The sequence below is a fragment of the Dipteris shenzhenensis genome, chromosome 4 (assembly GCF_047967505.1).
Source record: "Dipteris shenzhenensis isolate YYH24624 ecotype China chromosome 4, Dip_SZ_1.0, whole genome shotgun sequence".
In the NCBI taxonomy this organism is placed as follows: domain Eukaryota; kingdom Viridiplantae; phylum Streptophyta; class Polypodiopsida; order Gleicheniales; family Dipteridaceae; genus Dipteris; species Dipteris shenzhenensis.
In genome coordinates this window covers 46,109,823-46,127,807 of record NC_141599.1, presented here as the reverse complement: position 1 = coordinate 46,127,807, position 17,985 = coordinate 46,109,823, and the positions used below count along the sequence as shown (strand labels likewise).

Below are 17,985 nucleotides of genomic sequence, written 5' to 3'. Positions count from 1 at the left end.
ACATTTTCTGTATTGGGAATTTTGTCAAATTTGGGGCTTTTGCAATCACACTGTAATTTTGCATTGAAATTTGGGGCTTTTGCAGGCAGAGAGCAATTTGTGCAACATTTGGGGCTTTCAGACCATTTGCCCCTTTTTGGTTGCAATTTCAAGCCACAAATTGGGGCTTTTGTGTTGGGAGAGCAATTTTGCAGGTTTCAGTTGACATTGCCTTTTTGTGAGTGTTTTGAAGCACTTTTGGCAGGTTTTGGGAGAGATTGGATGCTCTGGCACATTTCTGATAGAGACATTACAGATTAGAATGATTTCCAGTTCAGTGGTCTCTCACAAGAGGATAAGCTGGATGGTACCAACTACTCCCTCTGGAGTTTTATGGTACACAATATTCTGATTCCCCGTAATTTGTTTGACTATGTAAATGGGGATGAGTTCCGGCCAGCAAATGTAGCACCTAATACCCCTCCCCAACAAGGAGGAGGCAGAGGTCGTGCACAGGGTACAGCTGCAGCACAAGTTATTGGTGCAGTTATACCTACCACTCCAGAGCAAAAGAGATGGGATTCACGTGATGCTTTAGCTTTGTCATGTATTTCTCTTTCAGTGAAAAGATTCATCATTCCGCATATCCGGTCGGGTAAGACCTCAAAGGCAGTATGGGATATTTTGGAGAGCATGTATGCAGCTCGGAATGATGCCAGGGTGTCTTTTTTGAAAAGAGAATTGTCTCATACACATATGGAAGAGGTTGACTCCAAGTCAGTGCACCTCACAAAGCTACAGGATTTACGAGAGCAATTGCTGAATATTGATGAGATCATTCCTGATTCAGAGATGATTACCACTACTTTGAATTCTCTTCCTGAGTCTTATCTCAGCTTTCATACCTCGCTGAATTTGTCATTGAGGGGGGGTGCAAATCCTCTCAATTTTCACGAGTTGATAGGACTTCTGTTGCAGGAAGAGCAGACTAGGAAAAACATGGCTTCACGAGTAGGTGAACATGCCATGCTTTCAAAATTCAAGCCTAAAGTAAAGGGACAGGCAAAGACTTCAGCAAATCAGCCTTCCAGTGGTTCAAGACAGCCTTCTCAAAAGGCTAAGGGTGATGCAGGTAAACCCAAAAAGAAGGGAATATGTCATTACTGCAAAAAGCTAGGTCACTACATTGGAGAATGCAAGAAAAGGGTTGCAAAAGAAAAGAAAAACAGCTCTGGCATGGCTGTTTCAGATTCAGCTCCTCATGCATCTGACAATGAGCAAGCTACAGCCAACTTTGTGGAGCACGACTATGCCTTCTTGTCTTGCATTTCAGACTCTCAGTTGGCTGCTTCGGATAGTACAGCCACTTGTAATCATGACTCTTATGCTTTTCTGACATGCAGTTATGATTCTTCCAAGGATGCATCAGCTTTTAGTGTCAATGAGACACAAAATACAAGGTATTTTGATAGCGGTGCCTCAAAGCATCTCACTTCCAGGAAGTGTCTTTTCACATCTCTGCATCCACCACCCGTTGGTAAAAAGGTCACATGTGCCAACAACAACTACTATTCAGTTCGTGGTACAGGAGAAGTTGAACTTACAGCCATTGATGGCTCAACATTCAAAATTTCTGATGTCTTGTATGTGCCTGGTATCACAAAAAATCTACTTTCAGTATCCACTCTTAACAGAGCTGGATTTCAGGTCATTTTTGAAGATGACAAGTGTGCAGTCCATGACAGAGAGAATGACTATGCCTTGAGATTGTCTGGCACTTTGTTACGTGGTCTTTTTCAGCTTGACATGTATGAGAAAAGACCAGCACATGCTCTTGCAGTTTGCACTCCTACTGCCAGATATGGACACATGCATTATGGCAGCTTGATGACGCTTCAAAAACATGCCATGGTTGATGCATTGCCTCCTTGAAACACCTCCTTCACATGCCTGTGAAGGGTGCATTCTTGGTAAAATGCACAAATTTCCTTTTAAGAAGGATGGGTCAGTAAAAGCTGTTCGAAAATTACAGCTTATCCATAATGATGTCTGTGGTCCCATGAGGACTCCATCATTGGGTGGTCATTTTTACTTTGTCACTTTTATAGATGACTACTCCAACTACACTTGGGTATATGGGCTGAAACACAAATCAGAAGTGTTTATGGTTTTCAAACACTTTGCAGCCATGGTTGAGAATGAATCAGGACTCAAGATACAGACATTATGCACAGATAGAGGAGGGGAGTATTTGTCTGTAGATTTTGATGCTTTTTTGAAAGACAAGGGCATTGTACATCAGCTTACAGTGAGGCTAACTCCTCAGCAAAATTGATGAGGAGGAGCCTGAGACATTTGAAGAGGCACAGGATAATGTGCATTGGATGAATGCCATGCACGATGAATTGCAGTCCATTCAAAAAAATCAGACATGGGAAGTTGTCGATTTGCCACTAGGTAAACATGCCATAGGTACTCGGTGGATTTTCAAAGTTAGAAGAAAGCCAGATGGGACCATTGATCGGTACAAGGCAAGGCTGGTTGCAAAAGGATATGCTCAGAAAAAGGGCATAGACAATGAGGAGACTTTTGCTCCTACATCCAGAATGACAACCATCCGGTCAGTTATAGCTATGGCTGCAAATTTTCAATGGAATGTTCATGAGTTGGACATTAAAACAGCCTTCCTTAATGGAGACTTGTTGGAAGAGGTTTATGTCAAACAACCTCTAGGCTTTGAAATTTCAGGAAATGCACTTCAGGTATGCAAGCTGAATAAAGCTTTGTATGGGCTGAAACAAGCCCCACGTGCATGGTATGCCAAAATTCATGCCTTTCTGACTAGCAAGGGGCTGCACAATAGTCCAACTGAGAGCACCCTCTACATCAAGAAGGATGGGGGGGATATTTTAGTCATCATTCTTTATGTAGATGACTTACTGCTCACAGGGTCAAATGAAGATAATATTGCAGATTTTAAAGCTGAATTGCAGACCACTTTTGACATGTTAGATTTGGGGCTGCTACACTTTTATTTGGGGATCCAGTTCACTCAAAAGAAAAGTGGCATCGTTATGTCTCAATCCAAGTATGTGCAGAAACTCTTGGACAGATTCAACATGCAAGATTGTAAGCCCATAGCTACTCCCATGGAGCCGGGGCTGAAGCTTACAATGCATGAAGCAGGTGAATCATTTGATGTCACACTCTACAGTCAGGCTGTTGGATGCCTCATTTATCTCTGCAATACACGACCTAATATTCAGTTTGCAGTTTCTCAGGTGAGCAGATATATGCACAGCCCAAAGACTATGCATTGGCAGGCTGTAAAACGCATCTTCCCTTATTTGCAAGGTACCAAGTCTTTTGGCTTGATGTTTTTGGGCAAAGCTTGTATTTCTTGGTTGAGCAAGAAACAATCTATAGTGGCTACCTCTTCGTGTGAAGCTGAGTACAGGGCAGCTTTCACAGCAACAGCTGAATGTGTTTGGCTGCGTCGTTTATTTGCTGATCTTCATCTTTCATTGGAGGGTCCTTCTCTAATTCTCACTGATAGTCAGAGTGCTATTGCAGTGGCAAAGAATCCTGTGTTTCATGCTCGCACGAAGCACATTGAGGTTCACTATCACTACGTCAGAGAGAAGTTGCATGTAGGAGAGATCAGTATGATCTATGTGTCAACACATGACAATGTTGCAGACATTTTCACCAAAGCACTTCCACGTGAAAAGTTTGAGGCATTTCGCAGTGCCCTGAACTTATCTCCTTTTGGTGATTGATCATTTCCTTGTACATGACATTGGCATTGCAGGGGGTGTTAGAATTATTGTTATAATTTAGCAGTGACCAATGTAATGTAATAAGTAGGCTAGGGGCACTTTTCCCTCACTTAGAGGTTTTCCCCCCTAACCACAGTTAGTTCACTAACTACGGTTAGTGAAGGACAAGGTTTTGTCACTTAGACAAAACCTATCACTCTCTTCAGTTGTTGTTACGCTCTAGCCGAGGTAGCATGACCTCGGAAGAATCAGTCGACATTTCCCTTATAGGATCTATTTTTGTAATACATGTGTTTGCGCTTTATGTAAATGATCGGGAGGGATTAATGTCAAGGTCCTAGGTGAGGGCTGATAGCACCAGACTAGATAGATCTGAGACCAAGGGCCTAGTGCAAAGACTGTGCCTAGGGGCAAGGAATTAAATGCATCCCAAGAGAGGGGTGAAATGCTGCATTAGGAAGGCCCTATATGGATGACATGTGGCATCTAGATCTATCTAGGGATTTGGGGTCTGTCAAGGCTAGTGAGAGAAGATAAGGATTGTGATTTTGTCCACGTGAGTGGGTGTGCAAATCTATCTCTCTCTTGCTTGGTAGTCTTGGCAGAGTTGGCTGGGAGGAATAGTAAGGTGCTACTCCCGTGATTAGGCAGTGAGAACAGAGGGAGAGAAGAAACGGTGTGACAGTTGGTATCAGAGCTTAGGCTGTGTAGGGGAAAGGAGTGGAGCGTAGACCTGTGGGCAGCGCATGTCGATGGGCTGAACGTGGGGCCCTACGAATCGACGAACTAACAGACTTCAGACTGGGGTCCCGTAGGTTGGTGGATTTACGGATTCGGCGATGCCCACAAGCAAGGACTATGGCGATTTCGCAGCGGCCGTGAGTAGTGACGGGCTGATGGTGGTCTGGTTGATCGTCCAGACTGTTAGATGAGGGGACGCGTCGATCGCGACGTCGATGTGCAGCGCACTTTTGACGAAGGCAGTTCGAGGGGTTAGCTGGAGAGTAGATCGTTAGCGCAGGTACTAGTCCAGGAGTGGGAGATCGTCATCGACTGAAATGGTGTGACAGTTGCTGGTATCACCGGAGCCCTGATGGAACAGGGATCTCTGAAGGCACGGCGCCGATCGGTAACTCAGAGACTACAAAGGGTTTGATAGCCACGTATTATTTACAAGCAGACAGTACGTGGAGGGTTGATCCGTGACAGGGGTTAGACTTGAGTCCTTATACAGGTTCTGCTCAGAGAGCAGGTTTCGTGGACATCTGGATTTGTGACTATCTCGCGAGCCTCATTGGTGAACGAGTTCATAGACCAGGGAGCTCTCTGTCACTTGTGTCAATTCGGTGTTTTTTTCTTTTGAGTCAATTTGTTGATGCTCCGCTTGCATAGAATTTACGGTCTACGATGTTATAGGGACATATGATGCCTGTGTACTTCAGTTAGAATTTGACTGCAGGAATTTCCCTAGTACCGGGAAAAGCGCCATATGTGATACATGCCTGTATTAAATACGTGATCGGTGTGAAGGTGGGATTGCAAGAATTCCCTAGTATAGGGAATTGTGTTCAGAGTGTCAGTACCCTGAATTGTGTCAGTTTGTGATTACATTGTTCTAAGGGTGTTTAAAAAAAAAAAAAAAAAAAAAAAAACCCCAAAACAAAACACCTATTGAACTAAATGGAAGCAGAAGAAGGGGCTTCCAGGAGGGACCCTGGTGAATCAGGAGTCCGGCCGACCCAGCAGGGATCGCGCCCAGTAGCTCACACTTTATCTGGCAGGATTGCATTGCTGGAAGATGCCTTGCAACAGTTGTTAGCGCAGCAATTACAAGCCAACGCAGGGCAATCTGAACTTAGGAGAGTGCTACAGAGTATGTCTGCCAGACCTTCTTGAGAAGAGAAGGGAAAGGCTCCAATGGAACTGGAGTCTAGTGTCCATACGGTCGAGCCTAGGAAGGCTAAAGTGCCAAATATTGCTAATTACAGACCGGAAAAGTATTCTGGCCGGATGAACGACCGTAGCTCCGATGTCATTGAGACCTGGCTACACAAATGGGACGAGGCGTTCGCCATTTGTGAGATCAGAAATGACATCAAAAAGATCCGCGAGGCCACCCATATGTTTAGTGAGGCTGCGGATCGGTGGTGGATTAAACAACAAAAAGACGGTATAGCATCCACTACCTGGGAGGGGTTTAAAAGAGAGTTCAGGAAACACTTCTTACCTCCTGACGAGGCATCCCGAGCTTGGGATCAATATAGGAACCTGCGTCAGAGAAATTTATCAGTGGCAGAATACACTGATAAGTTTCGAGAGAGTGTAATGAAGGTTGACGAACCCCTGCCTCAATCAATCCAAGTGAAAGATTTCATATTTGGATTGAATGATCGAATAAAAATGGAAGTTCGGGCTAAGTACGCGAACACGCTAGATGATGCAATAGCTATAGCCCTGAACTACGAGGATGCCAAGGGCAGCAAGCCAAGTGGGTTTGCACAGGTCGGAACCCAGTATGGGTATCCGAAGAAATCTGGGTTTAAGAAGAAGTGGACTAGTAGAGGGAGTGGTTCGCAGCCGAGTGGTCAAGCCAAGCAGGCGAGACCGGCTGAAACTCCTAAACCAAGTACCACCATTGGAGTGAAGAGAAAAGTAACTCCAATGGCAGCCCGGGCTTGGTCTAAGTCTCCCTTGAACCCGGAACAAAGGGAAAAAGCGAGGAGAGAAGGCTTATGCTTTGGTTGCCTTCAACCTCATCAGTGGAGAGATTGTCCACGTAATAAAGATCGTCGGATGGCTGAGATGGTGATCTCAGAGTGCGACGTGGAGATGCAGGGAAGTCCCAGAGCGGAAGAGATGCAGATTCAGCTAGCGGGATCTTCTCAGAGGTTAGTACCTTGTTTGTTCTGTGTGTCTGTTACTAAGTTAGTGACGAGTGCACCTGATAACATCCTATCTAAGCCCGCAGCAACGGGGTATACAGCCTTCAATGATACGGAGTTAATCAAAATGAAAGGGCAAGTGGCCAGTCATGATGTCATTGTGTTGTTTGACTCAGCGTCAACTCACAATGTGATTAACTCCAAGCTCGTGAAGAGGCTGAAATTAAAGACAAGTCCATCTGACTATGCGTATACAGTCAGGATGGCCGATGGAAGTTCAACTGAAGTATGGGACCAAAGGGTTACCCAGTTAGAGCTTCGGATTCAGGACTATGCTGAGAAGCTTGGTTTTGAAATAACCAAGCTTGCTCATGCAGATATAGCCCTGGGAATGGCGTGGCATTCTAGAAAGAATCCAGCCCCATTGATTGGAAAAAGCACGTATATCAATTCAAGATGAATGATGTGCTTTATGTCTTGCGAGGTGAAAGAGATATACCTCAGGGACCGTTGGTTTCCGTGATGGAAATCAGAAAGGCTCAAGTAGAGTTTTTATACTTTTGCACAGCATCGGTAGAGTCGGTGGATGAGTCTTCGGCTAGCACTGATGTTACGCAAAGTGGTGAGATGGCCAAGCTGGCTAATCTTATAACAGAGGAGTTCTCTGAATGTTTTAGGGATGAACTACCTTATGGGTTACCTCCAGAGCGGAAAGTTCAGCATAAGATTGAGTTGATCCCGGGGGCAGAACCTGTAAATAGACCTCCCTATAGAATGAGTTTTACTGAGGAAGCGGAGGTGCGTAGGCAACTGGAAGAATACCTCAAGTTGGGGCAGATTCAACCAAGTTTCTCACCTTTTGCTTCACCAGTGATATTAAAGAGGAAAAAGGATGATACGTTTCGCCTCTGTATAGATTACAGAGCATTGAATAATATCACTGTTAAGCACAGGTATCCGATGGCTCGGATTGATGATTTGCTAGATGCATTACATGGAGCCGTGATTTTCAGCAAGATAGATCTTAAGTGCGGCTATCATCAGATCCGGATTAGAGCCGAGGATGTGCATAAAACCGCTTTTAGAAGCAGGTTTGGTCATTATGAGTTTTTGGTAATGCCCTTCGGACTTACCAATGCTCCAGCGACCTTCGTCATGCTTATGAACGATTTACTACGTCCGTATATCGGAAAGTTCGTAGTACATTTTATTGACGATATCTTGATATTCAGTAAAAGTGTTACTGAGCATTGTGAACACTTAAGGATAGTGTTCAGTACTTTGAGGAAAGCCAGTCTTTACGTGAATAAAAAAGAAAACTATACTGTGTATGGTTAGGCTTGAGTACTTAGGATTCATAATTACTCCACAGGGGGTAGAAATGGATCCGAAGAAGGTGGCTGCGATACTAACTTGGCCAATCCCTCAGAGTCTGACCGCGTTGCGATCATTCTTGGGATTTGTCCAGTTTTATAGAAGGCATATCAAAGGATATTCCGAAATAGTATCGCCATTGACTGATTTGACCTCAGATAAAGTACCTTTTATTTGGGGACAGAATCAACAAGAAAGTTTTAACACCATAAAACAAGCTGTGGTCTCAGGATTGGTGTTAAAGATAGTTGATCCCCAGAAACCGTTGTTCCTAGAAACCGATGCAAGTGGCATTGCGGTAGGAGCAGTCCTCCTTCAAGAGGGAAGGCCAGTAGCCTTTGAAAGCAAGAAGCTTTCTCCCTCTCAAAGAAATTGGCCAACTCATGAATTGGAGTTGTATGCTGTTATCCATGCTTTGAAAACATGGAGGCATTATCTGTATGGTTCAGAGTTTTATGTGGATGTAGATCATGATACTCTGAAACATTTCTGTAAGCAGCCTGACTTGAGGGGCCGCCAAGCTAGGTGGGCAGAGCTCATGCAGGAATTTAATCTAACGATTCGGTACCGAAGAGGAAAAGACAATAAGGTAGCTGATGCGTTGTCTCGCATTATGCATAACCTGAGTTTCACGGTATTAGAGAGTGCTCTAATGACCGAGATCAGAGAAACTCAAAAAGTGGACGAGTTTGTCCAGAGCTTATGGCCTAAGGCTCGTGTGTTAAAACCCGGGGAAAATGAAAAGGATGACCTGGCATCCAGAAAAGGCTAAACTTATGCAAGATATGCCATAAGGGATGGTATGCTAGTTAGAAATGGCAAGGTGGTAGTACCTGGTCAGAATGATCTCAGGCAGAGAGTCATTCGACAATGCCATGATAGCCCGTGTGCGGGACATCCAGGAGTCGAGAAGACATATGATCTCGTGAAGCGAGATTTCTTTTGGCCAAAGATGAAAAAGCATATTCATGAATATGTGACACGGTGTTTCTCGTGTCAGGTAAGTAAGGCCGAGCGGGTGAAGCTACCCGGACTTTTACAGCCCTTGGAAATACCACTAAGTAAGTGGGAGAGCATTTCCATGGACTTCATTGTAGGGTTACCTGCAACACAAGGAGGGTATAATTCTATCCTTGTGGTGGTTGATCGTCTAACCAAGATGGCTCACTTCATTCCGACTAGAGAGTCTATTAGTGCCCCGCAAGTAGCGGATTTGTTTATTAGACATATATTTCGTCTGCATGGATTGCCTAGATCCATAGTGTCAGACAGAGATGTCAGATTTACCGGTCACTTTTGGACAGCGGTATTTGAGACACTAAGGACTGAGTTGGGAATGAGTAGTGGGGATCATCCTGAGACGGATGGTCAGACGGAGAGAATCAACCAAACTTTAGAGGATATGCTGAGGGCATATGTGTCATTGAGGCAACATACATGGGACAAGTGGTTGCCATTGTTGGAGTTTGCCTACAATGATAGGAAACATTCATCTATTGGGTTCAGTCCGTTTGAGCTGAACTATGGTTATAGGCCAGCCAATCCAACTATAGTTGGAGTACCTCAGAAAGTGCCTAGTGCCGCGAACTTTGTAGTTCAGATGCGGGAGATGCTAGCACTTGCGAGAGCTAATATCCGCCAGGCTATGGATAGAGGCAAGGTATATGCGGATGAAAGTCGGTCTATAAGAGTATTTGAAGAAGGAGAAAAAGTTTTTCTCAGAATTCCTTCGCACTCGAAGTCGTTGACTTTAGGAGAGTGTGCTAAGTTATCACCTCGATACTGTGGGCCGTGGTTAATTCTGAAAAGAATAGGCAGTGTAGCCTATAAATTAGAATTGCCACAGGGGTGTAAGGTGCACCCGGTTTTTCATGTTTCACGTTTAAAGAAATTTTTACATACTGGTGACTCACTAATCGAAGGTGTGGTTTTGTTTCAGGAGATAGAGGATATTGCAAGGCGCAAACCAACAAGAATCCTGGACCGAGGAACAATGCAAATGCGAAATCGGAAGATACCCACGGTGTTGGTTGCATGGCATGGTCAGCCTCTATCCGAAGCTACTTGGGAATCCGTATATCAGTTGCGGAGAGTGTTCCCAGACTTTATCATCGAGGACGCTGATGTCTGAAGAGGGAAGGAATGTTACGCTCTAGCCGAGGTAGCATGACCTCGGAAGAATCAGTCGACATTTCCCTTATAGGATCTATTTTTGTAATACATGTGTTTGCGCTTTATGTAAATGATCGGGAGGGATTAATGTCAAGGTCCTAGGTGAGGGCTGATAGCACCAGACTAGATAGATCTGAGACCAAGGGCCTAGTGCAAAGACTGTGCCTAGGGGCAAGGAATTAAATGCATCCCAAGAGAGGGGTGAAATGTTGCATTAGGAAGGCCCTATATGGATGACATGTGGCATCTAGATCTATCTAGGGATTTGGGGTCTGTCAAGGCTAGTGAGAGAAGATAAGGATTGTGATTTTGTCCACGTGAGTGGGTGTGCAAATCTATCTCTCTCTTGCTTGGTAGTCTTGGCAGAGTTGGCTGGGAGGAATAGTAAGGTGCTACTCCCGTGATTAGGCAGTGAGAACAGAGGGAGAGAAGAAACGGTGTGACAGTTGTATTACGCTCATCTATTGCAACTATCGTTTTCAGCTCTCTCTCTCTCTCCTGCTCGTGCTCTCATACTTTGCTCTCTCCCTTCCACTCACAATTGCAAGGTGTGAAACATTCTTGAGGTGAATATGAAATAATTTGTTGTGCAGGAGGGGTTGAGTTTACCCTCATCTGAGGATTGAGGCTCTCGATTGTGCTAGGGCAGGCTACAGCTCATTTAGATAATTTTCGGAAGAGGTTGCAGAGGCTGTATACTGGGTTGCGGCATTTCTTGCCAATGGCCATTAGTGGTGTGCTGGTAGTGTAGGTTGGTTAGCAGGTTAGTCACATGGGACAACTTGGCATGCCTTATCTAGCCACTGAATTCTGCTACACAGATAGGTTAGCTGGCTGCCAATTGGCCAGGGAGGGCATGAGTCACATGGGTCTGAGGGTCTTCTTAATTTTCCTTGGCCCCAGTCTTCTTTCAGTCTATGCATTCAGGGTTTGAATAATCTAACCGTATTTAGGCTTATTCTTGTTCGTTTGAGTCATTATATTTTGGCAATCTATATATCAAAGTTTGCAGTAAGTGCATTTATATTTCATATTAGGTAAAATCAGTATGTGCTGAAATTCAGAACCCCTTTGGCTGTCTTGCTCTAATCTTTAAGAACCTGTGACAATCTTGTCTATTTCTTGACCAGGGCCCAACTGATGGAGATTTTAGATAGTTTAAAGGAGAAACCTGATGTGGCTACTCTCTTGCAGGTAGCCTTTGCATGTTGAGACAGATTATATTGATGTATGAATGTCGCATTAGCAAAGATCGTGTAAGGTGCTTGAAAAGAAAAGTTTCTTATCATTGCATATGTAGGCTGTGCAAAGAACCCTAGAGTTTGAGGAGGAGCTTGCAGAAAGATTTGGTGGGGGGAGTGATGCTGCTGTCAGCAAAGATCCAGAGAGTGGTAATGAGTCTGATGATGTCCATCAAGTAAAAGAAGATGAACATTCTGCATCAGCAATAAGGAAGAAATACGAAAAGCAACTTGCAGAGAAAGCTGGCAGACTTGCTACGCCTTCTGTAAGTAAAATAAGTGATTGAAAGGGAGTTGAAGTTAAAAAGGTGCATTTGGACTAATGAGACACCTCGAAATACATGGCAGGGAACTGAAGATAAGGGTGCTAAAGGTGGAGCTCCCAGTCCTGTAAGTTATGAAAATGATCCATTGGTTATTACATAGGAGACTCATAACGAAGCAGGGTTTATATTAACATTCTGTTGATCTGAATCAAATAAAATGGGATGCTATTGCCATTTGGCAGTCAGTCAACTTCCTTACATTGCTTCTCATTATAGCTGGTGATGGTGTTGCAGTTAAGTTTTCGCGGGATTGTGTCATCGTGTTTTGAGCCGTATCTGACTGTGTATGTTGAGCTAGAAGAAAAGACATTGATGGAGAGTCTAGAAAAGCTAGTACAGGTATGTTAATTTTGCTACTTACCTTCAAGCAATTTGGGTTAGTATATGACTTTTTTCAAGTAATGAGGAGTCTAACCTCTGTTTCCATTGCCTACAGGAGGAATCGTGGGAGGCAGAAGAAGGCAGCCAAACAAATATCCTCTCAAGTAGCACCCAGGTTTCATAATGAAGTAGAAGCATCTTTGGATAACAGTGATACATAAATAAGGATGACATATGTGTTGGGCGATACATAAATAAGGACGACAAAAGAAAACCTTAAAATGTGAATTTACTATTTTTAGGAAGGGTTTGAGGTAAAAGAGTAAATGTAAATGATGTGTGCACTCACATATGCACCCAAACACTAGCATGCACCTATGCTGTGTGCACAACACAATCTAGAGATCTTGGTTAATAAGATGATTCAATTCCTGCTAACCTATCTATACTATATTGAAGAAAGAGATTGCTTCCTTCTATGAATTGTAAATCCTGAAACCATGGCAACATTAGAGCTGACCAGCATCTAGAACTCCCGTTCTGACATACCTGGCAAGAAGACATCAGTGCTAGTAAAGGGTGTCTTAACGTGATCGGCAATGGAAACACCAAATTGTAAGGATTCTGCAAAAAGTTCATCCTGTAAAATGGTGATTCGAACTGCAAAAGAGTGATGACAAACTCCACTAGGCTCTAGCATGCTTTAGCATCGTTGCTTTATGATTTTACAACCATGTGAAATTGTAGACAGCGAAAGTGGGGCCATCTTGTCCACGGTAGACAAGGATCCAAACTCCTCTTTGGCATAGCTGCCAAATTTTGCAGATTATGACAAAGAAGGATGTTATTTCCATGCCTGAACAGTAAACAAGGGAGACTGTCCAAGGCTGGTCTATATGCAATCTGAAAAGAGAGATAATGGTCATCCTTGTTCATCTTAATGTTATCCTAGATATAGATGAGTATTCATATGAGACCCCAAAGGGATTGATTTTGATACAATGCCAAAGAAAATGTTACGTGACACTACACTTTACAAGATTGAAGCTATTAGTAGCATGCCCCTAGCATAGCATCATAGGTCTTGCAATAAGTACTAGAGATGCTTTCATGTTTCAACTATGTCACAAAATCTTCTTTCAATTGGTTAAAGTAGCGAAAATAAAATAGAGGTACTATATCACAAATATGGTTGCACTGTCATAAATCCCAACACAATCATTGCAAAAGCAGCAAAGTGGGATAATGTTCAAGTTGACTTTCACAATTTCTATTCAGAGAGCACTTATTAGTCATCATGAAAGTCAATACAATTATTTAAGCACAGTGTAACATATTTAAGCGCATTGTGGCATAAAGGTTTGCTGGCTTGAATTTCTCTAGTTTGGTCCATTGACGATATATATGGTCTAAGATCTTCCTTAGATCTACTAAGGAAGGAGATGTTTGTATCAATGACCATTTCCTACTGCATGGTCTAAGAGTACTAGATTCTTCAAATCAATCATTCAGTCACTTCTTAATAGCCTCTTTGAATAAATTTTATATCCATCACTTTCATTTACGAGTTTTCCAAAGAGATTTGGATCTACTTTTTGAAGCAAAAGTGTAACTCACTCAATGCTTTCAAGGAGTTCAAAGCTCTTGTTGAAAATCAAATGAATAATTATACATCCAAATCGTTCGACATGGCAATGGAGGAGAATACAAATCAAATTAATGCAAATGGTTTTTGTTGTGTAATGGAATCAAAACATGCAACTGCAGAGCAAAATGGAGTTACAGAAAGGAAGAATAGACTTCTTGCAGAATCTGCTGGATCGATTTTAGATGAAAAGGAAGTTGAAAGATCTGATTGGGAGAAGCATGTGTAAGAATAATAGATTTGACAAAAGTAATTCCCATGTCTCAAGCCGTCAAATGCCACTACAGGCCAACTCAAACTATGGCACAAGGTGTACAACTTTGGATTTTTTGCCTGAACCTAAAGTAAAGTCGCTATCAGGGCAAGTGCTTGCTTTCTTAAATGCCAAAAGTCAATGTTCTAGACTCGTTGCTTAATGACGATAGTTTTAACAAGGATTCAGGTTTTCAAGTCTTAGAAGCAGGGCAATCAGGCTTAAGCAAAATTCGTTGTTGCTTGTAGCCAAAGGAAGTACCATAGCAAGATCGTCCTTTCCCTGTTTTAAATACTAACGTCCTTGACGTAAGCATTGTGATGAACCCTTGATGGAGAACCAGGCTCACTGATTTCATGAGTGCAAGATTGAGTGGTCGCCATCTCAACGATAGCAAAGGGATTGATACTCCAAGATGTGGATTTGTTCCAATGGTCATCCTCCATGTGAAACAAATGCAGCAAAAGGGACACTCTAGGTCAACTCACACTAAGGCACAACGTGTGCAAGTTTGGACTTTCTTGGCTCGGTCTAAAGTAAAACCTAGTGCTTGCTGTTTTGCCAAGTGCTTGATCTCCAAGAAAGCTTGCACTCACCCCAATTAGCTGTACTTTCATTCTTTTTGAAGCAAAACCAACCATTGCTTGTAGCCAAAGGAATTTCCATAGCAAGATTGTCCCTTCCCATATAATTTGTACTGTAGAACACCAATCAGGGCTTGTATTGCAGCATCCTGCTCTCCCAAAGGGGATAGCAGATAAGGTATTGGACTGCAAGAGGCATGAGTTATAGCAGGGAGAAGGGGCCATGGATGCAGACTCCAAACCTTGGCTAACATCTTGTACACTAAGGGGGACTGGGCCGATGTCTCCGCTTATGTTATATGCATTTGGGGTGTGGAGTTTTCTGCTCCCTAATAAACCCTCTCTTTGGCGTATTACATTGGATGTACTTTTGCATGCATGTACGTGTACGTACTACGCACGGACTCAATCCCCCTCTGCCCCTGGTTGCCACTCCTTCATGTTTGTATTTTCTCCTTGTTCGGGGATAAGGCATGTCCAACCTTCAAAAAGAGAGGGGGACATCAATCTGTTTGATCTTTGAGAGATTGTAAAGGATTCGGACAATGTTGCATGGTAAAACACACAAACTTTAAGTCTTGGTTTTATGGAAAAATTTGTTAAGCAAGCTATGCCGCTAGACATGCAAGGATGGCTCAATCAATTTAACCTATCATTATAGTGACACATGCCATACGGAGGATGATTGTTCCAAAATTTTTAAAGCGAGCTTCTGGTATTCTCATGTGATTCACAGAAATGATGGACTCTTGACTAATGTTTCTGTTGAGCTTACCATTTTCATAATGGAGTAATTCATGCTTTTTGTTGTAGTAATTAGCTTGAGGATATGAATTAGAAGCTTTGTTTTTGCAGGTGTTCTTGATCATAAAGAGAAGCTTGAAACGATGTAGTGCCCTTACAAAAAATCAAACTCTGTATAATTTGTTTGTGGTAAGGCTCAAGGTTGACTCTAGGTGGTTATTAGTTTTTTATTTTGTAAAGGTTTATGTGGTTCCCAAGTCAAGTTTGATAACATGAAGAAACATTGGTTTCTTGTGTTTTATGGGAAGGACCTTGCGTTTCTGTGAAACTTTTTGTACAGATTGCCCCCAAGCATTTGTAACGTTGGCTGCTATAAGAGAAGGGAAAGATTCTGAAAGACATGGTTAAGAGTCTTAAGTGGGCAGACATACTGGGATAACAATTTATTTATGTTATGTTTGTTGAGCTAAGTAGGTCTTTCAGCGAATTTTAAAGGCATATGCTGGGAAATTATCAGCAAGGCTCCCTAGGGGAGGGACTGGCCTCGTTGCAGCAGCAACTGGAACTGATGGTCAAATCAGGGTAAGTTCGACCTTGTTTATGTAAAGTGTGAGGTCTATTTCGTGGGCACTTTTTACCATGATACCATTCTGGTAATCAAATCTCATTTTTTGATGATGAAAGTACGTTGATAATCTTTCTGCATGTGTATGTGACAGACTTCGGACAAAGATGAAAGGGTTATCTGTTACATTGTCAACACTGCAGAGTACTGCCATGAAACTGTGAGTTGTTTGTATTCCAACCTATTTGTATATGAGTAAGGTAGTGGGGTTGATTCCAAGATGAGAGGAGTGGACTGGCTGGTCAAGCTACTTTACAAACATATGTGCTGGCCTGCAGTGGGACACACTTTTAGGGAGGCCTTTTAAAGCAATTAGATGAAGCTGGATGGGTGAAAAAGTAAAGCCAGACCAGATCAGCATTATTGTCACTTAAAGGTAGGATCTAGGCATCATCCTTTGCAGTCTCATAGGTGTTGTTGCTGACAAGCTTGTAGGCAGCCAGCATGCTATCCTTAGAGTGGCAGTCATTACTTAACTTTGAGACTCCTCTCCCAGGGCCTGTCTCAGAAACATGAGTGCAAAACAAAGGTATGAGAGGGCTCTTTACTCGACTCCTAGTCCAAGCCTCTGCAATGTATCCCAGTACAGATGGGTTATCAGAGAAGGTTTTTTGTAACAATCTTGATCAACCAAGCTAGTTGCTTTGGGAATCTATCTAAATGCCGCTTCTTTGTGGCTCAATATGCATCTAAGATGCATGTATATCGAGTGCTAGAATAGGGCTCACAGGTGTGACATCTGATGCATATAATAGTATGTATTATCAAACACATTTTGTCTGCAGCGTCCTCATTGTGAGACCAAGGTAAAACTCCGTTTATTTTTCTCGTGGTTCCTGGATCCCGTCTAAAGGGTGCTTTTCCAATGAATTCTCTGCGTCCTTGATTCCTGGCGACTTAAGTCATGCTCTCTATCTGTGGTAACCTGTGTTTTATATGAACATGCCCGTAAATGGTGTCCAGAGTTGAAGGACAAGGCAGGCTTCTGTTATCATAATGTTCTCACCTTGTCACTTTCACCAGACATGACTGAGCAACGTGATGGAAATGCATGCTGTGAATGCTGTGTTTAGACAAGCTAGATTACAGGATTGTGCTCAATCACGAATTTTAAGCAATGTAAACATTCCCGGTGCAAATGTTTGTTGACGTGTTTCGGTGTATATGGAAAATGATCTGGAATGTCATTTAAATTTCTTAAGGTGTCACAGATCTCTAAAGCAAGTGTAATTTTTAGCAGTCTACCTTCAAGAATTCTTTTTACTTTCAAAATTTCTTTATAAGTCAGGAAATACGAATCTGAGATTGCCCACATAGTTGTGGATACGATGTTATTCCTAGTACGCCAAGGAACACATGGCTTTGTCTGTACAAAGTTGTGGATAAGATTTACTTTGAATGATAAGCTATATATACCTGTGACTTTGTAGGCTGGTCAGCTGGCTGAAAACATCTCAAAGATTATTGATATGCAGTTCACAGACAAGGTTGACATGTCTGAGGTGCAGGTGAATCTCTTACCATGCCAAGTACAATCAAGCGTTCAAGTATATACAGTGTTGTTATTACTGAGCTGAAAATGTTGGAGTATTCTATTTGCTTGAGGATAGTTTATACATGCAAGCATGCTTGAAGATTTGGCTGCCTGCTACTGTGTCTTGGCACGTTCCGGGTATTCATTTTCACACAACTCATTTAAGCTGTTTGCAAAATTGCATTCTTTCAAAAAAGAATCTTGCTAAATTTTTTAGTGATTACTCATGGATGGAATTTTTGCAGGATGAGTTCTCAATTGTCATAACAAGGGCCTTGGCCACACTAGTTCAAGGGTTGGAAACAAAGCTTGAGGCTGAGCTAGCTGCCATGTCTCGTATGACGTGGGCCACGTTGGAAAGTGTTGGAGATCAGTCTGAGTAAGTTCATGCTTCTGTTCCACTCTTATTCGGACATGGGGTGGACCTGTTTTGGCTAGTTGTTCTTACATATAAAGGTGTCTTTAAGGGCAAGCTTAGGTCTAAACGATGCATTTCAGGCACAGATACTCTTTTGAGTGAGATTTA

General features: G+C 42.7%; 1 protein-coding gene across 10 annotated transcripts in view; it reads left to right on the top strand.

The window, feature by feature from the left end:
* The window catches only part of HIT1 (Membrane trafficking VPS53 family protein), a 152,348-nt gene that overhangs the window by 83,815 nt on the left and 50,548 nt on the right, over positions 1 to 17,985 (top strand). For all 10 annotated transcript variants that reach the window (XM_087374060.1, XM_087374065.1, XM_087374062.1 and 7 more), the window contains 10 exons: positions 11,317 to 11,380; positions 11,487 to 11,693; positions 11,776 to 11,817; positions 11,988 to 12,092; positions 12,190 to 12,249; positions 15,412 to 15,489; positions 15,775 to 15,882; positions 16,020 to 16,085; positions 17,356 to 17,433; positions 17,705 to 17,838. In XM_087374060.1, coding sequence (XP_087230186.1) covers positions 11,317 to 11,380; positions 11,487 to 11,693; positions 11,776 to 11,817; positions 11,988 to 12,092; positions 12,190 to 12,249; positions 15,412 to 15,489; positions 15,775 to 15,882; positions 16,020 to 16,085; positions 17,356 to 17,433; positions 17,705 to 17,838 — 942 coding nt within the window. The remainder of the gene's footprint in view (positions 1 to 11,316; positions 11,381 to 11,486; positions 11,694 to 11,775; positions 11,818 to 11,987; positions 12,093 to 12,189; positions 12,250 to 15,411; positions 15,490 to 15,774; positions 15,883 to 16,019; positions 16,086 to 17,355; positions 17,434 to 17,704; positions 17,839 to 17,985) is intronic.